This window comes from Alexandromys fortis, unplaced genomic scaffold, assembly GCF_014885135.2.
Source record: "Alexandromys fortis isolate MF-2015 unplaced genomic scaffold, M_Fortis_MF-2015_v1.1 scaffold_85, whole genome shotgun sequence".
NCBI classification, from domain to species: domain Eukaryota; kingdom Metazoa; phylum Chordata; class Mammalia; order Rodentia; family Cricetidae; genus Alexandromys; species Alexandromys fortis.
The window spans coordinates 1,394,110-1,419,842 of NW_026067975.1; the positions used below are offsets into that span (position 1 = coordinate 1,394,110).

Consider the following 25,733-nt stretch of genomic DNA (forward strand, 5'->3'; position numbering starts at 1 on the left):
AACAACTGTGGGAACCAGGCAGGACAGAAACCCAGTCAACCCAGAGCCAGTGCCAGGACAGGTTCCAAAGCTACACAGAGAAACCCTGTCTTGAAAAAAAAAAGAATTGTATTCTATTTGTATTCTATCATCTGCAGCATAATTAATGGAACAGGAGAATATTGTGTCAAGTACAATAGCCTAGACACAGAACAACCAATATTTCATAGTCTCCCTCATTTATGAATAATATAAAATTAGTCTGAATATTGAACATGGTTGCTAGAAGATAGAGTGGTAGGAGAGAAGATAAATGGGGGGTGGATCGTGAATTAAAAGTGTAGCGGAAGAGGGAGAAGGAGAAAAAGGCTTGGGAGATGGCTCAGTGTTTAAGATCCTTGTTCTTACAACTGACCTGGGTTCAATTCCCAGCACCCACACGGTGGTTCACAACCATCTGTAATTCCTGTTCCAAGGGATATGACACCATCTGCAGACCACAGGCACATATATTGTGCACGTACATACATGCAGAAAAACTCCCTCACACATAAAATTAATAAATCTTTTTGTAAATATCATAAAAGTAAAAAAAAAATACAATAGAAGGAATAAGTTCTAGAGATCTGGAGCAGAGCCAGCAGTGAATCTCTGTGTTTTCTAACATTGTGCTGGCTTTGAGGTTGAGATATTTAAACTTCATTACATGAAGAAGTCAACTGTAAGTCAGGTAAGGTGGTGCACATTTGCAATACCACCACTTACTGGGAAGCTGAGGCAAGAGAACTGTCCTGAGTTCTGTGTTAGTCTGGGCCACCCAGCAGGACTTTATCTTGTTTTAAAAAGTAACTGTATGTAAACCCCATAGTGTTTGGTGTTTTTTAACATAAACACTCGTATTATGCCAATTGCCTCTTCTGCACACATGCAGGTGACTCAAATGATTGTGAGAAGAATCCTAGTAGGACAGATGACGAAAGGTAAGTTGCACGATTTTTTAAATGTGTTATTGCAATCTGCTGAATACGTTACCAAAGACTTCCATTTGTGCTGCCTCAAATTAGATGAGCTTTAGTTTGCCTTTTCTCGACTGCAATTTTTGTCAGTTTAGGTTGAGTGAATTCATTTTGGCCACATTAAAAGAATTAGGGAGCTCCCTTCCTTGCTCGTCTCTATAATTGGTCAGATCACATGAGGTTCTCTAATCGTTTACTAGTCTTTAAAAGCTTCATAATGTATAGAATGGATTTGGATCATATCCACCCCCCACTACCTCCCTCCAACTGCCACCAGGACTCCCCAAGAGATCTCCCTCTCATCTGCATGTCCTCTTAGTGTTTTAAATTAATAACCAATTAAGTACAATTTGTGTTGTCCATCCACATATAGGGGTGTGAACATCCACTAGGACATGGGCATATGCCGTACCCCCAATGTGATCCTCTATCCCTAGGCAGCCAACAACTGCCAAGCTCTTCAGCTAGGGATAGGAGGACCTCAGAGCCAGTTCTACCCCATACAATGCCAGGAATTTTAGTGGTTTGATCTGTGCAGATAATCTCAGCTCTTGTTCATTCTTGTGTGCAATGCCCTCCTCATGCTGGAAGACAGAATTCCGCCTCTTTTATCCATCATCCAGCTCTACATTCTTTATGTCCACTTTCTTCAATGTTCCGGAGCTTTGAGTTAAGGGAAGTAGATGTGGCTGAGCCCTCTACGGCTATCTACTCAGACTCACATATTCTCAGCATTTTGACCCGCTATGAGTCTCTGCAAAAACTAACTTATCTGGCTATGGCTACGAGCATGCTCTAACCTCCATAATATGCACGTGTAGGCAAGCACACCTCTACAAACCTGCATGTGTATATACACATGAATGAACACACACACGCACACACAATAAAATCTCATATGTGGTTCAACATGAACCCTGGAAATGTGCCAAGTCAAGAAACAAGACACAAAAAAAGACTCCATGTTATTCCATTTGTAGAATAGGTGAATGCATAAACCAGAAAGATGGTTCAGTGAGGGCTTGGGGAATAGAGGAGGAAATGACTTCTAACGGGTGTCTTTTGGGGATGACAGACATGTTTTGGGATTTGATAATGGTAATATTTTCTCAGTTTAATAAATATACCAAAAGGCATTGACTTGTTCACTTTAATGGTAAGTGAATTACATCTCAATGCTTTTGAAGAAAGAAAAGAAGGATGTGTTATAGAGACCAAAGTTGAAATGGCCTGTGAAAGGAACTCAGATCTCTGTGCCCCCAGAGTAGGGCAACTTATTGATAAAACTAAATTTGGGCAAACTCAGAGGTGTCGTGCACCTGTTCCTGGTGTTGGTGCAAACTGGAGTTTGCTTTGGAGTAATAATTTAGTAATAGCTATCAAAAAATAAAGTGCACCCCCTAGGATTCAGGATTTTCAGTTGTAGATATCTAAACTCCATGTGAGGCTGGCCCAGTTAGCACTCCGGCGAATGTTCCTTCCGATTACAAAAGTGATTATCATGGGAAGAGATAATAAATTATTCACTAAAACTCCTGCAGCCAAATTCAGCTCTCACTTCTGCTATTCTCTGGAAATATAATGAGACGGTGTTCCTGTTCTAGGATGGTGTGGCCACGAAACCTCTGCTCCTTTCATCTTTGTAAGCTGCACAAAGAGAAAAGCAAAATTCTCCCCGATATATAGCCCTGTTTCTGGGGCTCCTGAGTGCATGCTGGCAGAGCAGCTAATGATTATGTGCCTCTTGGTAAGCGGATATGGTGGGGTGGGATAGGGTGGGGTGGGACAGGGTGAAGTGGGGCAGGACAGGGTGGGGCGGGACGAGGCGGGACGGGGCGGGGCTGGAGGGGCGGGGTGGGGCGGGGTGGGGCATGGGTACAGATGAGAAGAAACGAAGCCTGCAGTCCTAAATCTGTGAGTGACTTAGGCATAAAGCCTCAAGAACACAGGCCACTGAAAGAAGGGACGGCCGGAGAGAACCCGTGTCTCTGTCCCTTCTCCAAACAGTGGCCGTGACACAGCCACTATGTGTAAATACTGTGCTTTGCTTGTCTAAGAGTTCTGTTGATGGAAGAGGAAAACATGTCCATCTGTATTTCTAACCAGCCCTTCAGTCAATAAAAACAATCCCTGAAGTCAGCTTACCCAAATATCAGGAAAAGTACCAACCGAGGAAAAAGATCACACCTGAAAAGTCTGTGAGAACTCGGAAGGTGACAGGTGACAGCTAAGGGTCTCCAGGAGGGTCAGGGTGCCACCATTCCCATGGAGCTGGTTGCATGGCAAACACCCAGCATGCATTCCCATGCCAGATACTGGCCCTGGATGCCTTCCTCTTACCTAGCATGTTGAAGCCTGGTGGGAGTCAGGGATTATGACATAAGCAGATGCCCACAGACTGAAATAGGTAAAGCCAGCTCAGAAGCCTCCTAGGAGGGACACCACCTGCAAAGGCCTCGCAAGCTAGCCAGCTTCCTGCCGCAACTCCCGCACCGCCAGCCTCCCTAGAGGGGGGGCAAGGATCCCTCTGGGGGAGAAGTGACCTCCAGGAGTCTGGTAGAGAAAGTTGTCAAAACCCTAGAGGCCTAGCACCAAGGATCTGAGAGCCATGGAGACCGCTATGTGTGTGTGCTCTCCGTGCTGCACCTGGCAGAGATGCTGTCCTCGGCTCTTCTCCTGTCTGTGCTGCAAGTTCATCTTCACCTCAGAGCGGAACTGCACCTGCTTCCCCTGTCCCTACAAGGATGAGCGGAACTGCCAGTTCTGCCACTGCACCTGCGCGGAGAACCCCAATTGCCACTGGTGCTGCTGCTCCTGGGCCAACGACCCCAACTGTAAGTACTGCTGCACGACCAGCACCAATATGAAATGCTACTACTACGAGAGCCGCTGCTGCCGGAATGCCACCGTCACGTTCAAGAGGGGCTGCCTTCGGAGCATCCGCATCTCGTAAGTGCTGCCTGTCCATCATGTGGTTATGTTGGCAAAAAAAAAAAAAATCAAGAAAGAAAAAAATCTGGGGAACTCATGCCAGCTGTAGGGACCCCAGAACAGACCAGGGCTTCCTGGAGTGCACTCTACCTAGGAAAAAAAAATCAATGGTGATTTTGCAGCAGTTAAGTGCACACTAAACATCCCCTGGTAGTATAGACCACATCATCTATGTGACTGTATGCTACATCCTTTGATCTCCAAGCACTCTTCGTCCTGCATTCGAGTGATAGCTGATATTTACTGGTAAGCAACTTTGCCAGCCACTGTTTATGTGACCATTCCTCTCCCTCACCCTGTGCCCACTGGACCGAGGAGCACATTTAGCTGGGAGATTCTAAACTGCTCAGAACCACACAGCTAGGGAGAGGTAGAATCGTGACTTGAACCCAGAGCTAGATCAATGGTCCTACTTTTTAAAATGCCATATTATAAAATGGAGACCATGATACGGTATGTGGTCTGTAGCCTGTTATAGGATTAAAAAAAAAAATACAAACTGTTCTTCAGCTCCCTATGAACTGCAACATTTACCTGAAGAGTAAGAATTTCTAAGGAGCCACTTTGACCTTCATAACCTACAGAGGTAACCCTAATCGGGGCCGGTGACCCCTTCTTTCCCATCCGAAGTCACGACACTCGGGTTTTCAAACCCTCGGTAAGGTAGCAATCCCCACATCTGGCACGCCGCTCTTTTAATGTCACATGTCAGGGGACTCGGGAGCAAGGGAGGATTCCACAGAGGAGGGACGACCACAGCTCAGTCTTGTAAGGTAGCAGGGAGGGGGGCTGAAATCGCTGCTTTAAACAGACACCTTGGACATCCATCCGTGGCTCCCAAACGCAGAAGTGCGTTGAAATCCCCTTGGCATCTTTAAAAACACTCACGTTTGGTCTCCACCCACTGACATTCTATTTTTCACTGATCTTGGGATACAAGTTGGACTTCAAAATTGTGAGAGCTCTATCCCCACCAGGTGACTCTAATGGGACGAATCTGGTGGCACTGAGGATGGGACCTGGAGGCTTAGAATGCAGATGTGAGAACAGCGCAGCACTTAGGAGGGGGCTGAACTGTGCAGAGGAGCAGCGGCAGAGCATGTCAGCAGGACGGCAAAGCTGCTGGCTTAGGATCAGCTTTGGCACAGAACCACGGGGCCCAGGAGCCTATATTTTGAGCCTCAGTCTGTTTGAGGGTAGGCAGGGATGCTATACAATGCTAGGAGTCAGCTCAGATGCATTGATACGTGCCTTCCCCCTCTGTCCTCCTGGTCTCCAGACTCTCTTCCTCCCAGTCCTGCACAGCATCCTCATTTTTCGCCCACTCTGGTCTGTCTTAGCTTTCTTGGCTTTATTCTCCTCCTCACTCCCTGTCTCACAACTACTCCAGTTCCCTGGGCCATGAACAGCTCTCTCTTAGTCTTGCTCCCTCTCTCTTCACGCAGTATCTCCTCTCTCTCTCTCTCGCTCTCACACACACACACCTCTTACGTTGTCTCCATTTATTAAAGAATGATTCTGAGTCTTATCTTTTTATCAAAGGAAGCCCATCCAGATACTGCATGTACAATTGACTTATGACCCCAGGTGACCACTCTGAGACCAAGCAGGAGCCTGGGCAACAAAAAGGAAACAAGGCTGAAAACAGTGAGGCTGCAAGCCTGGATCTCAGCATCCAAGTCCTCAGGGATGCCCGGCTGTCTGGATGCCTAAGGACATGCAGGTGCACTCTGTAATTCAGGGTCACCCTAGGGCAATATGCCTGGGAAACACCTTTGACGGCCACTGCTCTGAGGCCAAGAAAGAGGAGATGGGGACAAAGGGAAACCAGGAAGGCTAGGGCAGAAGGGAACGCAGCCCAGCACCAAGACCAGCACCTTGCTGTGAACAGGGAAATGACAGGAATAGTCACAAACTGCGCATTGGTCTGCATCTCTGTTCCCACAGCCAGGTCACTTCTTTCCCTGGGCTGCTTTTACGCTGACTGCAGCTGCTCAGAGCGAGCACTTGAATTCCACAAGCTCAGTTCCAGCATTTGTGGTTCGTGCAACTGAATACATGAAGCCGACCTCAGATATTAGACAAATAGAGACCCGTAACTCACTACAGCAGATGCGCCTGGGTGTTCACGGGCTTAACTATGAGTTCCTCCCATCGTGGTCCCCTCCTTTACTGTGGACATTAGCAGCTGAATCGCAGGGGAGAGTGCTGACAGGGACCATTTTCACACTATCTTATGTACTTTACAAACTCCCAAGGAAGGGCTGTAATCTTTGATTTACAGTTCAGAAAACTGAGCACAAAAGAGATTAAGAAGTTCTCTAAACAGGCATCTCTAAAAGTTCCTTGCCCCATCCTGTGTTCGTTTCCCGGAGGCAGACCCTTGTGTGTTGCTGATGCTCTGAAAGTCAGCTCTCAGGGGTTTTAGCGCAGCTCAGATTGTCCCTTGCTGTCTGAGAAAGGTTCTTTACTACCTCTCTATGTCCCAGCCCACATACAACAGTAATGGTCATGTCAACCGCCTTCCAGGCACAGCCACCAAAAGCACCCTTGTAATTGGGCAAGATTAGATTTATTGATTCATTGTATCAAGCGGGAATGTCCCACTCCACGCCAGTGTAAGATACCTGGGTAAGAAGGCATCACAGGCCATGACAGGACGGGGGTTCATATGAGTGAGAATACAGCCAATCTGTTGGGTCTCTTATTCTTGTCTAGAAGGCAGCTAGGACATACGGAGCCCGAATCTGCGTTTGGAAAGAGAAAGAGCAGGCGTCATCACTCACATTCCCCTGCACAGGAGGGTGGGAGGCCATTTTTGTGGTTTGGAGAATGTTCTGGTCTGAGTTCCAGCATCGCGCAGTGGTATTAGTTCCGCCCGGGTCCATCAAAGTTACTGTGGTCCTGTCCCCTGCTGATGCTCTGTGGTGTTGCTAGCATGCAGTGGAACCTCCAGGCCCAGCTGACCACACCACACGGCTACCACTCTGCTGCTTTTCTTTCCCTCAAAATTAAAATTAGCAGGGGGTCACTGCGGGACTCGGGCTGGATCCAGAGACTGTATTCAGTCCAAATAGGCATTTAATTTGGTTTTAATCATCTTTAAAAACGCTATGGCATGGGTACCAGGGGCAGGTACCAAATGCCTTACTGAGTTTATTTACTAAGAGAGTGGAGGCAAGCCAAGGAGCCAGGCAGCAAGCAGGAGCCTTTTCGTAGATCCTTCTGGAGTTCTTGAGAGTGTGCCTGACACCTGTGTTTGCTTTACCTTTCAGCTCCAAGACCGCCCTCCACATAGGGAGCAGCGACACCCAGCTGGAGGAGCCCAAGTCCATGCCCGCCAGCAGCCACTTGGTGAGCCATCTCACCTGCCCCATGTGCAACCGGCTGCGCCTGCATTCCTTCATGCTGCCGTGCAACCACAGCCTGTGCGAAAAGTGCCTGCGGCAGCTGCAAAAGCACGCCGAGGTCACGGAGAACTTCTTCATCCTCATCTGCCCCATGTGCAACCGCTCACACTGCATGCCCTACAGCCACCAGATGCACCTTCCAGAAAACTATCTGCGCGGGCGCCTCACCAAACGCTACATGCAGCAGCACGGCTACCTCAAGTGGCGCTTCGACCGGTCCTCGGGGCCCATCCTCTGCCAGGTGTGCCGCAGCCGTCGCATTGCCTACAAGCGCTGTGTCACCTGCCGCCTCAATCTGTGCAACGACTGCCTCAAGGCCTTCCACTCGGACGTGGCGATGCAGGACCACGTCTTCGTGGACACCAGCGCCGAGGACCAGGACGAAAAGATTTGCATCCATCACCCGTCCAGCCGCATCACCGAGTACTGCCGCAGCGACAACCAGCTGCTCTGTACCTTCTGCAAGATCGCTTTTCACAATGGCCATGACACGGTCAGCCTCATAGATGCCTGCTCGGAGAGGTCTGCCGCCCTCTTCAGCGCCATCGCCAAGTTCAAAGCAGGTCCTAGTCGTTTTTCCACTCCCCTTCAGGGTAACTCCCCACTGTGGAAAAGGCTGGAAGTTGGTGTGGAGCACCTGTTAAGGAGCCTTACTCCACGTTGTGGAAAAATCCAGACACTGGGAGACTCTGACATAGCCAGCAAGTCACTGTCATTGCGTCCATGACAGCTACCACCAGCCACTAGTGTCACTAAGTCACTGTGTCTTTGTGACTCAGTTTTTTCATCTATAAAATGGGAAGGATAATGGCAGTTCCCTCACTGGGTTGCTGTGATCAGAGTCAGACTTGTGAAACATGCTCTTAGCCTCTCTGCTGGAGTGTGGGCTGGGGTGCTGGGGGCACCACTCTGGAGAATAATAAGCTCATAAAACTCTTTCAATCTTTGTCACAATCTTCCTGAACTTTGGCCTCATTTCCCAAAGGGGAAAAATGAGGAGTTTTCTCCAGTCAAGTCTGAAGTTCTGTTTGTTACTGAACATGGAGGTTATTTTTCATCTCCTGCCTCCTGGTTTCCAGGAGGAATAATTAATCTAATCCAATCCTGAGAGTCATCTTAGTTGAAGGTGTCTACCGTGAACTTTCTGTCAAAGTTACAGGCAACGAATTCAGCGAGCTGCTAATGAATACATAGTATCAGGAAAAAAAACTCCAAAACAGCCAGTAATACTCTGCCCAGCCTGTTTTCCTTCTGCCTGCATGTTCACAGTTATTCATACTGGCTACAGAATACAATTTCTATAGAGGAACTGACCCTGGTTTTTATACTAGAACCAAGTACAATGATATTTCATAAACTTCAGTAAAGTGTTCATAATTTCTGAATGTGTCTCCACCAGGTCAGACACGTCTTCGTCCCCAGTTAGCCCTAGAAATCCATTTAGGGAAATGGCTCCTTCTAAAGAGGGCCATATAAGCCTTTGCCTTTCTGTTTGTTTGCTTGCTTTTGTTTTTCAAGACAGGGTTTCTCTGTGTAACAGCTCTGACTGACCTAGAACTCACTTTGTAGACCAGGCTGGCCTCGAACTCACAGAGATCCATCTGCCTCCGCCTCCCAAGTGCTGGGATTAAAGGTGTGCGCCACCACTGTCAAGCCTTTTCTTAATTGTGTTTTCTATTGCTGTGCTAACACACCATGACCAAAAACAACTCAGAGGAAAGGATTTGCTTTATTTCACACTTCCTCGTCATAATCTATCATTGAAGGAAATCGTGGCAAGAACTTAAGGCAGGAACTTAAAAGCATATACTGAAATGGAAGCCATGGAGGAATGCTATTCATGGCTTGCTCTTCCATGGCTTGCTCAGCCTCTGATTTTATACCATCCAGGACCACCTACCCAGAAGGCACCACCCACAGTGAGTTAGAACCCTCCTACATCAGTTTTCAATCATCAATCAAGAAAATGCCTTCAGGCTTGCCTACAAGTCAATCCTGTGGAGTTATGTTCTTTATTAAGATTCCTTCTTCCCAGATGACCCCAGGTTGTATTAAGCTGACATAAAACTAGCCAGGATACCTTTGGAATATTCCATGTCCGGTCTCAATGATCATACAGTGCAGATGCTAAAATCCCCTCCACAGATAAGACAACTGTGCTAAAGTGGTCCACACAAGGCAGTCAGTGAGTCACATCCCCACCCAGTCTCCAGCACCAGTGCTAAACAGTGACAAGACACTCTACACATAGAATGCTGGGTAGCTGGGGTGGGGCCCCAGGGCCATCTACAGTCCATATCCATGAGGAGGAGCCCACTGTCAGTGCTGAAGATCTCCAGACCAGTCATTGTAAGGCAGCATTCAGAAATGTCTTTCTTTCTCTGCTACAAGAGAAACGTATGCCAGGGGAAAGTTGTACCTGGGGCATGGGGAGGAAGGACAGAGGTCCTAGCCTGTGTCAGTCCACCTCCAAGTGTCTTCCCTTCCCCTCTCCCCATTCGTTTCCTTTGAACCCGCAGAAATTTGCTCCAGTTTGAAATGGCTTTGACCTCTGGGAAGATGAGAATTTTCACAGTAGCCACCTTGATTGTTTTTCAGTCCGATACGAAATTGATAACGACCTGATGGAATTCAACATTTTAAAGAGCAGCTTTAAAGCCGACAAGGAGGCGAAGCGGAAGGAGATCAGAAACGGGTTCCTAAAACTGCGAGCCATCCTGCAAGAGAAAGAGAAGACCATCATGGAGCAGATAGAGAACCTGGAGGTGTCCAGGCAGAAGGAGATCGAGAAGTACGTGTACATCACCACCATGAAGGTGAACGAGATGGACGGCCTCATCGCCTACTCCAAGGAAGCGCTGAAGGAAACGGGACAGGTGGCCTTCCTGCAGTCGGCTAAGATCCTGGTGGACCAGATCGAGGAGGGCATCCAGAACACCTTCAGGCCCAACCCTCAGCTGCGGCTGCACTCCCTACACTACATTCCCTTGGATTTCGCTGAACTCTCCAGTGCCATCCACGAGCTCTTTCCCACGGGACCCAAGAAGACTTGCTCCTCGGGGGACTCTCTCCCCTCCCAGTATCCTATGCACTCAGAAATGATGATTACCAGGAAGGTCACATTCAGCACCCACAGCTTCGGCAACCAGATATACCAGCGAAGCTCCTCCTTGCTGTCCTTCAGTGCTGCCAATGACAAGAACAAGATGGGAATAGAGGCCTTTGGGAGGGCCCAGTCTGCTGCGCCTGCCAACCCGACTGACGGCCTCTATACCTACTGGAGTGCCACGGGGGAGACCCAGCCCCCACAGAACAGCAGTAGCTTCCACAACTGGTACTCATTCAATGACGCCTCTGTGAAGCCCCCAGGCCCAATTGTCATCTACCAGACTCTGGTGTATCCAAGAGCTGCCAAGGTAAGATAAAGGGATGGTGTGGGGCACGGGGCGGGGGGGGTCAGAAAAAGTTGCCCATACCTCTTTGGCCTTTAGAATGTGGTCGCTCAAATCTGCTCCTCTAGACTCGGGTCAGCCTAGCCAAATACGGTAGGGTTCTGAATGTTTCTTAGTCCATCCACTGCAATGAAATCACAGTGATAGGTGCATGTAAACCCCCAGCCCTGCTCGACTGAAAGAGAAACGTGCTAAGAGGCAGGGGCGGAGGCAGAGGGGATCCCAGGGTCTTTCTCATCAGCTAGGCTAGTGGAAATAGTGGGGTTCCAAGTTCAGTGACATTGTCTAAGAAATAAATAAATATAAATAAATAAATAAATAAATAAATAAATAAATAAATAAATAAGTAGAATAATGATATGATAGAGAAAAAGAAGACGGTATCAACTTCTAGTGTGATCTTCATACAAACGAGAGTCAAGTGAGCACACATTCACATACACACATTCATACCCACCATACCATAAGTAAATAAAAACTTTAATTAATTAATTAAGAAAAGAAAGAAGAAGCAAAAAGTAAGAGAATCAAGTTGGAACCAAATCAAGTTTCAAGATGGCTTGGGAGCCCCTGAAAGTGGAAAGCAGTCCAGGAATGGGTTAGAAGGGCAGTCTCCCCTGGCTGCCAGCTGGATGCTCCTCCCAACTGCTACCTCCCTGAAATTCAGACTCCTCATGGTTAAAAAAAAGATTGGAATGACAATCCCCAGGAAAATTCCAGTTCCCTGCTGATATCCATCTGTTTTTAGGGGTGATGTGGAAAGTAGGGCATCTCTCAGATCTCTGTACCTGTCATCATCTAAGACAAGACTTGCCATTGGCCTTCTTGACCTAACAAACATGGGCAAATGGTCTTTCCCTGATTTGCTATGGAGTACCTTATTCAAATTCAAAGAGGCAAAGGGTTGCTGGGCAACTAAATACTGAATTAGAGAGTTTCTTGGCTCTTTCACGGTTCCTACAGGGACGTACCTCCCATGTTAGTCTGTAGCCTGTTTCCATACGGCAGAACTCATCTTCTGACCCTCTCCCAAAGATAACAGGCATCTTGATGTCTAGACTTGTGGTTTCCAAACACTAACATTTCCCGAATACTTGTTAGAAGGTAGACTCTGTGTCATCCAGTTTCAGGGCCTCAGAGTCTGTCTCTCACAGCCTATGGTGTCTGCAGACTGTACGTCAGTGGTAGAATCTAAACACAAGAAAATGAGGACCATGCAGAGCCAAGTTTTATCTTCCTGTTCTGCGAGACATTTTAATCTTTGCTTCAGAGGCTAAAACTAATACAAGAGCTGTACGAGGTAGAAGAGAGCCCTTCGAAGAGACCCTCAAATACAGCACAGTGTTCCTCCCTGTGCTTCACGCAAGATATGCCTGAACCAGCAGGGCCCAGAGTACAGGTGACATCAGTGAACTCTGGGGACAGTGTGTTTCAGCTCAGTGAGTCCACAGCTCCTGCTATGAAGCAAAGGCCTGGTGGGTTCTGCTCCATTCTTCAACTTGGAGAAGGTACCTGTGCTGCCTAAACTTACCCTGGATAAGCTTGAAGGGGCAGACCTATCAAGCCAACCAAGCAAGTCACTGCCACCTCCCCTATGACCAGACAGTGATTTAATGTATAGTAATAATAATAATAAATAACGAAGATCCCTGTTCTAGGGTTATGAAATGGGCCTTTCCCAGGATTCATTGTGCTCTGCAATGAAAATGACTAAGTCTATGTTGACATCATCCCCAAATCTTCAGGGTTCTGCATGCAAAGTGTTCAAGTTGGTCTTAAAAGTTATTAGTATGCATTGCAAAATCCTAGAGATCTTTTAATTCAATTTGGTTTCTAGAAATAATCCAAATTCCCACTCCCTTCCTAAGAAATTACGAAAAAAATCAGATGAGGATTTATGCCCCAAAATATTCATTGTAGCATTTATTTGAGATAAAACTAGAAAAAAAAAAAAAAACCTGACTACTCAGCTATATAGAAGGAGGCAGTTATTTCTGGAACAGTTTGATTTCTTTTTTTAAGTTTCATTACATGTATTCATTTTATTTGTGTGTATGTGTGTAAGAGAGAAAGGGAGAGTCTGCACGTGAGTGTGTATAAGAGTGTGTGTGTGTGTGTGTGCGCGCGCGCGCGCGCGAGTGCGCAAGAGCATACGTGTGGAGGTCAGAGGACAACGTGAGTCAGTTCTTGCCTTCCACTGATGGAATCCTGGGAATCAAAGTTCAGGTTGACAGGCTTAGGAGCAACCGCTTTACTCCCTGAGCCTTCCTGCTGGCCTCTATGGGAGGTCTGAAAGATAGCGCCTTACCAGACTTTTGACGGTATAAAATATGTGAAGTGTAATTAAGAGAACAAGTCAAAGCCCTGCAATCCCATTGCATTAATGTGTTGGCGTCTCCTAACAGGATAGACACTGGAATGAACCAACCTGAGGATTAGGAGGATGTTTATCTTTTTCCCTTATACTTTTCTGCATTTCCAAAGAACATTATCATAAATGTCTTTGTTGGAATACACAAAGAAAATAAGTTAATTTTACTTGCTGGATTAATTTACTTAGTTAGTACTCATAAAATTATATGTTAGTTATACCTATGACATTTAACTGTAGCCAAAAATATAATAAAAGTATTAGAAATCTGCTTTTTTTTTCTGAGACAAAGTTTTTAGTTTTCTCTGTGTATCCCTGGCTGTCTTGGAACTTGCTCTGTAGACCAGGTTGGCCTCAAACTCAGAGATCCACCTGCCTCTGCCTTCCAAGTGCTGAGATTAAAGGTGTAAACCATTGCAACCAGGTTGAAATGTGATTTTAATATACTTTTTTTTTTTAAGTTTAGGGCTAGCAAAATGGCAGCACTTACAACCAGACCTTACAACCTGAGTCCTGTCTCAAGGACTCAGGAGGTGGAAGGAGAAAACAGAGTCCAGCAAACTATCCCGTACTCTCCACATATACTCCATGGTATCTGGTATGGTGTGAGTGCACATACACACACACACACACACACACACACTAAATAAATGTGAAAACACTATTATCACAAACTTATTCTATGCCAAATCTTATTGGCTGATTAAGACTTGTTACTAAATCTCTTCTCAGGAGCTGATGTCTTCTGATTTGAGTACAAACATTCTGTCTCCATTGTTGGGTATTTCCTCGTGAGTAGAGAAGGAAATATTTTGCATCCCAGCACACTATAAAGGGGACAAGTGTGCCACTCTCTCATGGTCTGTGACTCGCTGCAATTTGCCAAATGTATCCTTTCTGTGCCTATAAAGTGGGAGGATGAAATCTGCCTTCCAGAGGTTCCTGAGGATTACCGGATTTGGAGATGGAAGTGTCTGATGTGAGCGCTGATGCACGAAAGGCATCTGGTAAACCACATCCACGGCATTGCCTCCATGCCGACTGACTGTAACAGAACCCTGAAGAGCCACACACCAGGCCACCCCTAGAGCTTCCCAAGACCCTTACCCATGATCTAACTAAAGCCCTCAGCAGCAATACAAGGTGGGGTCAGATTACGCACAGCCCACAGCCAACAGCACAGACCTTTACAGGAAGGACAGCAGAATGGTGTGTATCTGTGCCGTGTTCACACACCCATTTCTCCTAGGTTTACTGGACATGCCCAACAGAAGATGTGGACTCCTTTGAAATGGAATTCTATGAGCTCGTTACCACCCCTCCTAACAATGTCCGAACAGAGCTCTGTGGACAAATCCGGGACATCATGCAGCAGAGCCTGGAGCTGCACAACCTCACCCCCAACACAGAGTATTTGTTCAAGGTTAGAGCCATCAACGACAACGGTCCCGGGCAGTGGAGTGACATCTGCAAGGTACTGTCTACATTCATTTCTTAATTTTTTTATTATTTGGGCTTCTTGATTCTTAAAAATTATTGGAGGGGTCCATGCATGTACACATGCACACACATGCATGTCACGTGTGCGCATGGATGTCAGAGGAGGACAACTTGCAAGAGTCAGTCTCAACTTCTCTCACGTGGGTTCTAGGGATCAAACTGAAGTTGTCTGGCTTATTGTCAAGAGTCTCTACTAGCAGAGCCATCTCTCTAGCCCTTCCAATGGGAATGCCTTCATAGAGTTCAGAATTGGCTTGAAGATCACCAGAGACAACAGAGAATTCTGCCTTCTAGCCCAGAAAACTACTTAAGTCTCAGCCAGAGGCAGGGCTGCTGGTCTCCAACAACCCACGCAGACTGAGGAAGCAGCCTGCAGGTCTGAGGATGGTAGGTTCTACTGAGCCCAAAACCCCTTGTTCTGGGCTTTATGTTGGAATACAGAAATTCAGAGTTAAAACCAAGCTTAATGCTTATTCCCACCACAGTCAGGGGCTAGTAAACACGACATGGTTGTATGAGAAGAATAATTACTGTCTGAAAAAACAAACACCCTACAAAGACGAGGTGTGAAATTTAGCAAAGAGGCAGGACAGCCAGTTAAATCAGAATTTCTCGCAGACAGCAAATAAAACTTGTGGTACAAGGACGCCCCATGTAATATTTAAGACATATTTATACTAAAATTATTTCTGGTTCATCTGAGAGTTAAAAAACAGACACTAAACAATTCAGGTGGGCTCCATAAAGCAAGGAAACAAACTATCCTTCTTTGTATTGGAGAGCTGATTCTTCTTCAAGGTCCCAAGTGACACACACTCATGAATGTCATTGGATTGATATAAAGAATATCAGGACTGCCAAGAGCTCTCTTACTATGTAACTGTGGAGATGCTCTTTGGAATCTGAATAAGTCTTAGAGGCTCTTTAAAACGTAAAAAGGATGCGTCTATTCAGTTAGGGTTTAGAAGAAGACTTACAGCCTCAAGAGACTGCTAAGATACATCTGATTTGATGCCCACACAAACTAGGAAGTTTTCATCCTCTCCTCCTTTTCCCTCCCCTCACTTTCCCTTTCCTCTCCTCCCCACCCTTTCCTCCCTTCCTTTCCTCTCTCCTCCCCTCCTCTCACCTCTGCTTCTTTCTTACTCTCTTCTTCCATCTTCCCTTCTCCTCCCCTTCATTCTCCTTCCCTCCTCTCCCCTCCATTCTCTTCTCTTGTCTGCTTCTCTCTGAATCTGCCTCGTTATTGGTCACCCCTCAGTTTCTTCTCCCTTACCTCCAGCTTTCATGTAGTTGTGGATGGTCTCAGTCCCTGCTCTGAGTGATCCAATGGCTCAGTACCCAACGGTCTGGTTAATCACACTTTAGCTACTTGGGCAGATGTTTGAGGGAAAGAATCCGATTGGTCGTTGTCTCTAAAAATGGTGAAGAACGGAAAATAAGGGCAGGGCAGATGTATGCGGTCTGCAGAGTGGGACTATCCCCAACACCTCCTGCGGTCATGCCTCGCTCCCCTTCCCACAGAGGTCAGATACACGCTCAGGAAGTGTGATAAGAATGCCTGCTTGGCGGCTCTTCAGCTGTTCCTCAGCCAGCCTTGCTGCCTGTTGGTCCGTCGCCATGGAGACCCTCTCACTCCAGAGCCCCAAAGCCTCACACCCATTACTACAAACCGAACTCTATACTCTTGACTGTGAATTTTTCCTTTAATTTCATTCCATCTGCCTTCTCAGCCTTTTAGCATCCGTCGAAAATGTCTTGCCCATGAAGGGCACTCAGTAGTTATTAATTTTTTTTTAATGAATCATCTGTCATCTCTAGGAGTGAGGATTGGGGACGGAGAGAGAAATGGAGGACCGTCAGTCGTCTGCCATCTTACCCTCTGGGGTCTCTTCATCTCTCTCACACTGTGACCTCCTTGCAAACAAAATTCTTGCCTAATTCATCTTTCTTCCTGCTACGGTGCTTACCAAAGCAGTTTATCTACAGTGGCTTTTTTAACGGTTATTGAACGAATACATGAGTAAAAATGTAACCAAACAAATGGATATACGAGTGAATGTCTAAATTAAGGAGTGAAGAAATAAATTGATAAATAAAATTAATAATCGTGAAGCATCATAAGATGCCGGAAAACGGAATGTTTTATACAGCCAGTCAAGAAATAGCATCTCCTTAAAATTGTCTTTATGCGATTAATTTGCCCTCGATGAAAGAGAGGGCAATGCGTTCCTGTCTCTTAGCTTTTTCATACAATATCTAAATGAGCAGAACCCTAATTAATGAGGTTTTCTGGACGCTTCATTGTTATCCAACTCAAGGAGCTACGGTATAGATTTTTCCTTCAGAAGTAATTCTTCCGCCCTTCTTTGTGGTTCTATTAGCATTCCAGAGGAAACACTGGCTTCCTTAACACTTGTCCTGATTTGCATAAGTAAAGGCTTCAACAGCAAATGAAAATAAGATGGTGTGTTTGAATGACATTTATAAAGCTTCATAAAAGTAATGACTTTAGCTCTTTCCTATAAAATCGAAATTTTTTCCTTTGGCACTGGTGCTATGCGTATTTCTGAAAGGTTTCATTTGAATGCTGCAAGGAGGTAGCATAATCATTTCTTATCCAAACTGCCATGCTTCCATCATATGGACCTTTATAAAAGATGAGAAATAGAACCTTTTATATTTGATTTGCATAGCCTAAGACTTGTTGATTTTATTTCTTTAAGAATTTTTCTTTGGCACATAGTACAGAACGTGAAAGAAGAAAATTAGTTATGTAACACTTTAAAGGCCCCATCTGAAGGTCAAATCTATGTCAGACACTGTTGCTCCTTTATCACTGATGGTCCCAGATACTCGGATTTTACATCAAGGAGGAAGCTCAGCTGGAGGAGAAAAAGGAGGTGGGGCTGAGTTGAACCTAGGTCTGTGTGTATTCACAGCCAGGGCCCTAGCCAGGAGCCAGAGCTTCCCGGACCATAATCAACCATAAATAAGTCTAGGAGTGAGCCCAGTCCTGGAGATGGAACACTTGGCTGAGGAGGGGGCTATCAAAGCCTGAGAGCTGTTTATATGATAGACCCATTGTTGTTACTGGGACAGCTGTATATTGAAAAGAGCCTTGGATAAGGGCTCATGTTGCTGAATCCAATCCCAGCATCACCAGTTGGCCAAACTCCATGACAATGGACACTGTGTTGGTTTTCCTGGTTCCTTATTGCTCATGATTTCCACCTCGAAGCCTCTAACATCAAAGAGCTTAATGGTCTATTTTGAAGGACAGAGAAGTGTGTTTTGTGCAGTTCCTGTGTCTGTTGGCCTCCATTTCTCCTCCTGATCCTCCCGTGGGTCTACCCACTGACCACTTCCCATTCCTAACTATCACCTCTTCCTCTTCCCACTGTCTCTCCACACGCCTTAAATCTGGATCAGCCTAACTGCACATCTGTGTGTGGGCTTCCTTTGGACTATGACAAATTAGCAGTTAAGCAGCACAACTCATCACATTCCTGCAGCTCGGAAGTCCAAAATGGTTCTCATCGGCTAAGTCAAAGCCTTCAATGTCTGGATTCTCCTGTGGAGGGATTTCCAAGGAAGAACCCACTCCTTGTCTTTTCCTGGCTACTCACATTTCTTAACTCATGCACCTTTTCTCCTTCTTCAAGACATCAACTTCCAACCAGGTCCTTCTCCCACCACTAGACCTCCCTCGGACTCCTTCCTGCCTCTACCTGCCCCTCCTCCTGAGGAGCCATTATAACACTGAGCCCATGATGATGGGGAAATCTCCCATCCCCTAACAGCTCACTGAATTATCCTAAGGTCCCCTTAGCTGTGAAATAAGGGTTCAGACAAAGTTCTATGTGAGGATCCATTGATCTGCCACTCTAATCTATAAATTGGATTACTAAATTACATCAGATTTCAAGGTAAAGTCTCGAGCTTGGCAATGCTCCCTAACTGATGCTTTCCTGGGTCTTTAGAGCCCTTCAGGGAATGCAGACACCCATGTCCCCAGGCAGTCAGTCTCAAATTCCTTCTCCATCAGTCAGTCCCTCAGATCTATATGCTCAAGAAGCCATTTTTGGTCACCCTGGCTCTCTGCAGGGCCCCCTCCTGAGCCCGTGAGGCAGCTGGGACTTGGACACAGAACAGAGCAGCCTGTCTGCCACAAAGCCCTGACCATTCCCCTCCACAGGCTGTCTTACATCTTCTTAAAGGTTGAGGTTGAAGGAGAGCCCATGTGGCTGACACTGTATCACCTGCAGGACTGACACCTCCTCCCTAGATGCCTACTCAGGCTCACGCTCAGTGGCTCCAGGCCCTGAAGAACGGACACACTTTGCATTTCTCTGTGTCCTATTGCTTACTGTTTTCCAAAACACCTGAAATGTACCTGTAAGTCAATCTCCTGGGCCTTCCCTACCCGCCCTGCAGCCAGAGAAGCTTGACCCTTAAGAACAAGTATAACTCCATCTCAGGCCGAGTCTGGTTTGTTTTTGAACTTTGTGTACACCAGGTTTGATTGATATTATATAGCTCAACCATCTGTACTGATTGTTCCCTCCAATCATGCCATGACAGGCAGCATGTGACAGCTTGTGGGTGGGATGGAGGTATAAAATCTCTCTGATTTTTGTATAGGTCAGGGAGAGCTACAGTAACAAGTTGCTACAGCTCAGGGATCCATAGACAACTGGAAGTCTTTCCCCACTGTGCTCCTGAGTGATCTTTGCCCATGCATCCCTAAGGTCTACATTCAATTCCCCCTGTAAGAATAGCAGCTGGGCTAATGAGCTCATGTTAACTTCATCACCTCTTTAAAGGCCTTGTTCCAACAGAATCGTATCTGAGGTGCTGGAGATTAGGATAACGATATGTGAAATCAGAGGGATACAATTCATCTCATATAAGATATGTACTATGACTGAAATTTCTGGGTCATGAAATAGGGGTTATTCTTCATTTGGTCACACCCATGGTTATTTCCATAAGAAAAGAGTGTTCTTGTACCCTGCGTTTCACCTGCATCTATCAAGATCTCTTCTGTTTTCCTCCCTGATAGCTATGCCATCTGACGTCATTTTCTACACTTCATTTCCAATGCCTTTTCCCTTCCAGGGTTCCTTCTGTAAGCACGCCGCCCTCTGCCCACTTCTCTACTGCACACACCCCTCCACTGGTGAATCATGGGATGCCATATAGTCCAGATGATGCTTTTAGACACTGCTAATATTCCCACTCCTCTGATAATTGTCTACCACCTTTGCTCAGATTGTACTCCACGAAGCAGCAGCAGAAGTCTTGAACTTTGATATATTGAAGCCACAGCTTTTTCCCTTTGGTTTGACCTTTTGGGGTGCTGTTTAAAATGTTCTTGCCTTGACTTAGAGTGCAAAGATAACCTCCTACATATTCTTTTACTAAATTTGTAGTTTCGCTTTTCAAGATCTTTGCATACAGAGTCCACCTTTGAATGTAATGCCAAGAACAGCAGTAGCTGCTCTCCACATTTACTGATGTTATTGCCTTAACTCCATAGAGTAGGGTCAAGGTGCTGCTGTGATCTTATATTCACTACCCGTATATGTAGGGTTCATTTCTGAATCCTCTAGTATATCTCAGCATTATGCTTTCTGCTTTGACCAAAAAAAAAAAAGGCAGAAACACATGTAAGGTAAAGATAATACTGTATATATGTTGACAGACAAGCCATTGCTGGGCAAAAATGGAGACAATATACACATGTACCCCGTTAAAGGTGAAATGAAAACTGTAAGCTGCACACGGAGTCACAGAGCAGTGAAAGCAGCTAAGAGTGATGTGAGTTATGGGGCTCGGAACTGAAGAACGGAAGCCTTGAGGCTTTTGTCTCAAACTGGAGTGAAGATGTTCAAAGAGAAAGAGAGCCTCCACTTGGGCCGGTACCTCTCTGCTTTGACTGCTCTTAACGTCAGCTCTGTGCTGCTATGAGAAAGTGCCAGGTGTCCCCATTACTTTTGTTTATTTTTAAAAACCTAAATTAGTTAACCTTGGAGGCTGCTTTATTTATACAAACTTTGAAGGAACTCACTGTTTATTTTTTAAAATTCTTTTTTAAATCGGCAGAATTTGATTAGAAAACCAGTGAGCAATTAATTGGAAGGCAGTTGATATGTTTGCCGTATGTCTGAACATTTATGCAAACATTTGCGAAGTTTTCTGGGGTCTTCAACCCTATGTTCCTGGGTAGACAATGTAGTTTCATGAGCTAATGAGCAGCAGGACACCGTGTCATGTGTGCTAAATTTGTTATGATTTTAGATGCAGAATCACATCGTAAGCCAGTGGTTATGGGAAATGACAGATGTACTGATTTACTTATTGGAGTGTTTCACCATGCGTATGTATATCAACAGACATTGTACCCCTTAAATATATCTAGAAAGATAAAAAAGTGAATAGTGCACAGACTGATATTCTGAATGTTTGTTCTTTGTCTTAGTATATTCCTAATAGATGGCTGGCTCAGTCGAACTACTGTTCTCTGTAGATAAATCTGAATCCTAGCAAATCGTTATGGACTCTATTATCTGATTCGACTTGTTTTTCCAGGCATATAATCTCATTATTTATAAGTAATGGTGATTTTATCTCTTCCCTCACAGTCTTGGAGTTTATATTTCTTTTTCTTTCCTAATCGCTTTAGCGAGAGCCTTGAGTCATACATAAAATGACAGGAGTGGTAGCGGATACACTTGTCATTTGCTGATGCTAAACTTTCTCCCTTGTCTTAATGGTTTTTATTAAGTTTTTAAGTTTATAGCATTTAAGTTAAGGAAAGGCCCTCTGACTTCCAGGTTTCTGCAAGTTTGTGCATAGAAGATTATTGTGCATAGAAGATTTATTCGCACAATTGGACATAATTGCATGATTTTTCTCCTTTAGGTCATTATTAATGAAGTAAATTATGATATATTTTTGGTTTGGTTTGGTTATGGTGCAAGGAACTAAACCCAAGGACCTGGCCCATGCTAAGCCCAAGCTCTATCCTAAGCATCTCCCAGCATTATGGTTATCTCTTCTGATGCTGGATTCTACTTTGCTTCGTGAACTAAGTCCTTGGTTATCACCATGTATTGTTTGACTGTGCCATTCTAACAGCTATTTCAATTACCTTATGTTTGGTTTTATATGATTGCATCTATGGTCATGAGTGAACTGGCTGCGTCACTGTTTGCCCACACTGTTTTTATGTGTTTCTAGAATCAGTTTTCCAATCGAGCTTCCAGGAGCTGGGGAAGCCTTCACTCTCCTCTCCTTTTCCAGAACAGCCCCACCACACAGCTCCAGCGTGATTCTCTTGGAGAGTGTTGAGTCGGGCTTTTGAGACAAGGAGACACAAACTGTAATTTCAATTTCAGTAGCATTTCAAGTCTGTCTTCCTGCTTCTTCTGGCCTCTGTTCTGTCTGATTCTCTTGTTCATAAACACTCTTCAACCCCCTCTGTTCATTACATCATCCAGTCTTTGTCTTCGAAGATCCCTATCATAGTTTAAGACAACACTTTAAAAGATCTACTTTTCAATGAAGTTCCAAACCCGATAACTCACAGGACCATTAGGCTTCTTCCACTCTCCCCAGTAGCTCTGTATGTATCGTGTATTTTTGTTTTATTGTTATCAGGGTTATATCTATGTATCACCTCTGTTTTTTTCTCAATATAAATATAAAAGATTTAAAAATTGCCATAGAGGGGCTGGAGAGATGGCTCAGAGGTTAAGAGCACTGGCTGCTCTTCCAGAGGTCCTGAGTTCAATTCCCAGCGACCACATGGTGGCTCACAACCATCTGTACTGAAATCTCGTGCCCTCCTCTGGCATACATCGAGGGAGAATGTTGTATACATAATAAATAAATCTTAAAAAAATTGCCATAGAAACTTTTATGCTTTGTGTAAGCATCTCTTTTTCTCCACTAAATCCAACCCCCCCCCCCGCCCCGCCATGTATTCATTCATCAGTGTTGTATGGGCAGTGGGATCTTTCATCCCAACTTTAGTCCCTAAATACCTCCTCAGTAAATGTGGATTAGGGGATGGTAATGTTACCAGGTCAGAGAAATGAAGAGGCCCCACCACCTTCAAAGCTATGGCAACCACGGTGAAGCTGAGCTCTGAGGTTTCTGTCCTGGTGCCCAGTACAGTCTGCCTTCCCTAGGTAGCACCGATTCCACTCTGCCCTGCACAAGCGTGCCTAGCCTTTGAACACCGCTCAGAACTGCACTGCTCATAGACGTAGCTTTACGTATCTGTGTTTTCTCACCACGTTCTTCAAGGAGGCTGTAGATGAATGTCTCTTTGTGGCTGGTCCTGATGGACCGTTCACCTACCAAAGCATTCCCATTTGTATAAAGGGGGGAGAAACTGAACACCTTGCAAATTGTGGTCTCTTCATCTTTCGTGCACATCTCTAAGAATGTGCTCTTGACCTCAGGCAAAGTTGAGACTACAGAGATTCCCAACAAACAAAAAGGCTGTCATTTCTGCAAAGCCGGTCACTCCAAGTTTAGTAAAGCAACCCGAACGCCTCAGCCGAAACTTAGAACTGGTGAGAGATGGGAAAGAAACAGAAAGTTCCAGAGGCTGGAGTGGGGTTCTATGAGAAAGCCCATCTGGGGGCTAGTTTATCATGCCTGCCCTCATCCGGTTACATGAACTGCCGTTAAAGAAGTAAAACTTAATCTGTAGAACAGCGACGCCAGCACACATTAGCTGTGGGCACTGGGAAAGCTCTGTGGTGCCCTGAGGCTGGGTCTCTCATCTCTAAGGGGAACTGGCCGTTCAAGCTGCCCACGGTTGTCAGGGTGCATGGCGTGGGCCTGTGCTTTAGGAGCCGGTGTCCCTCTGTGGCTGGTCCCACGTACTCTTTGCTTCCTGTTGCAGGTGGTAACACCAGATGGGCGTGGGAAGAACCGAGCTAAGTGGGGCCTGCTGAAGAATATCCAGTCTGCCCTGCAGAAGCGCTTCTAGCCTTGAACACCGCTCAGAACTGCACTGCTCAGAGACGTAGCTTTATGTATCCGCACGTGTTTTTCTCACCACGTTCTTCAAGGAGGTTGTAGATGAGTGTCTCCAGTACCTCTGGGTTTTCCAAAAGGAGTCTCCTAAAAGCCAATAAAAGTAAATGTCTGACATCATAACCTTCTGTGGTTGGCTCATTATGATGAAACCAAGACACAAAGCAGCAAGCCTGTAGGTCTCTCTAGCTCAGGTCCAGTCCTGGGTTCAGAATTCTGCTGTGCTGTGTATGTAACAAATACAGGTACCTAGGTGGTAGAGAGTATTCTGTCTAGAAGTGGGGACCCCTGGGTGTTCATTCTAGTGCTGGCCTAACTAGCTTTGGGTGTCTGAGCTAGTCAGTGATTGGGGGAAATGATTTTCCTCAACGTGTAATCTATCTCAACATGCAGCAGCCAGCACCGTGAGTTTTCTTCTGAATTACTAAGCCTGTGTCCTCCCACAGCCTTTGCCCAGGGTCTGCAGTCTGCCTCTGGCCCAGGAAAAGGGTTACGCCTTCCTCTTCTTGCTCCTCTGTATCCCAGAGCACAACAGATACAGTCAGATTCCTGGGACACATTACAGGGATGGATGCCCCAGGGAGCTTTGTTATGGCCCCAGCCCTGTAGATGATGGCTCGACTCCACCATCAAATTGGGTATTATCATATAATCATTTCTTTGAAAAGCTTCCGAATCATCATTAGCACGGGGAGCGAATTAAATGGCATGCCAGCAGGGATTCCACCACTGATACACTGAAGTGAAATTAAACTTTAAAAAATTAACTATGAATATCACATTAGAATGGTCACACCTACTCGTGGAGCCAACAAGAACTGAGTGGAAACGAAGAATCCAGACGTCCAGACGCTGCCTCTAGAGAGACCACATGAGCTTGCCTGTGGGTGCTAAAGAAGCTGGGGTCTCTGAGAAGCCACCAAACCAGGAGCTGAGTCTTCCAAATGCGAGCTGAGTTTCTGAACACCAACACTCTTGTCCATTCTTTGGTCCTTGAGGCTATAATCCACATGGAAATCTCCTCTGAGGATCATGCTTGAGGCACAGACATTTCATGTGTTTTAGTACTGTGTTGGTATTCTAAAGATAATCAAGAGATACTTAAATACACATTCACATGGGTATGTATGTATGTATGTATGTGTGTATGTGTGTATGTATGCATACTGCCATGTTGAGCCATCTTCTCCACATAGTTACACATTTCACCATCACTGACAGTCTTTCTTTAGAGAAAGGGTTGTGGCTCGGGAAGGGATGGGTAGCAGAGTGCCCCTGAAAACATCTCTCAGTGTGGTGGAGCAGTCGTCAGTGATCTTGTTTCTTCCTTAAGTGCCCATTCCAAGTCCATCCTCTCCCTCAGGAACTTTGGGAACCTGGCACTGAATGGAACAGATCCAACGCTCACCCTGCAGATCTCCTCATTTAATGGGTGGGATAGACCAAGTGAATAAAGGTGCTAACACACAGTTGATTAGAAATGACTGGAAGCCCTAGAAAAGAAAGAGGCAGGGCCTGGGAAGTATAAACTCTGGACACGGTGTCTCCTTAAAAAACATGAAGCTACTTCCTCAAGAGTTAGAAGGAGCCAGCCAGGTATGAGTAGAGGAGAAACGTGTTCTACACAAAAAGGCAGCAACTGTCAAAGCCTAGAAGCAACAAGGGGCTTGGCATGTTAGGAAAATGGGCACGGCAGGGAGACTACAGTGCGGGAACCAAGGGAAGAACAGGGCGGGAAAGGAACCTCTGCAGGGCTAAGAACATCAGGGCATGAGTGCCTCTGAAACCACAAGAATCATAGAACAAGGTGCCATTCTGTCCTGCTCACGTTTTGTTAGGGAAATGGACTGTGGGGGCTGAGAGAAGACAGGAAGGTTCTCTGCAGCTGTGCAGGTCTGTGCAGGGATTCCAGGTGGAACAGCAATCCTCCGGACCAGTGGGATACACAAGAGGGCAG

At 45.8% G+C, this 25,733-nt stretch overlaps 1 protein-coding gene across 1 annotated transcript; it reads left to right on the top strand.

Moving 5' to 3' along the window:
• Positions 1–3,603: 3,603 nt before the first annotated feature.
• Positions 3,604–23,729, top strand: Trim42 (tripartite motif containing 42). Its single transcript, XM_050157232.1, has 5 exons — positions 3,604–3,944; positions 7,262–7,959; positions 9,995–10,812; positions 14,469–14,693; positions 23,643–23,729. The coding sequence occupies exons 1-5, from the start codon at positions 3,604–3,606 to the stop codon at positions 23,727–23,729; spliced, it is 2,169 nt and encodes a 722-aa protein (XP_050013189.1).
• Positions 23,730–25,733: the final 2,004 nt, after the last annotated feature.

Excerpts from the sequence above, each read along its gene's own strand:
- Trim42 (XM_050157232.1), top strand. The coding sequence starts at position 3,604 with ATGGAGACCGCTATGTGTGTGTGCTCTCCGTGCTGCACCTGGCAGAGA. Across the intron at positions 3,945-7,261 it reads CTTCGGAGCATCCGCATCTC|CTCCAAGACCGCCCTCCACA; the intron begins GTAAGTGCTGCC and ends TTTACCTTTCAG. Across the intron at positions 7,960-9,994 it reads CATCGCCAAGTTCAAAGCAG|TCCGATACGAAATTGATAAC; the intron begins GTCCTAGTCGTT and ends ATTGTTTTTCAG.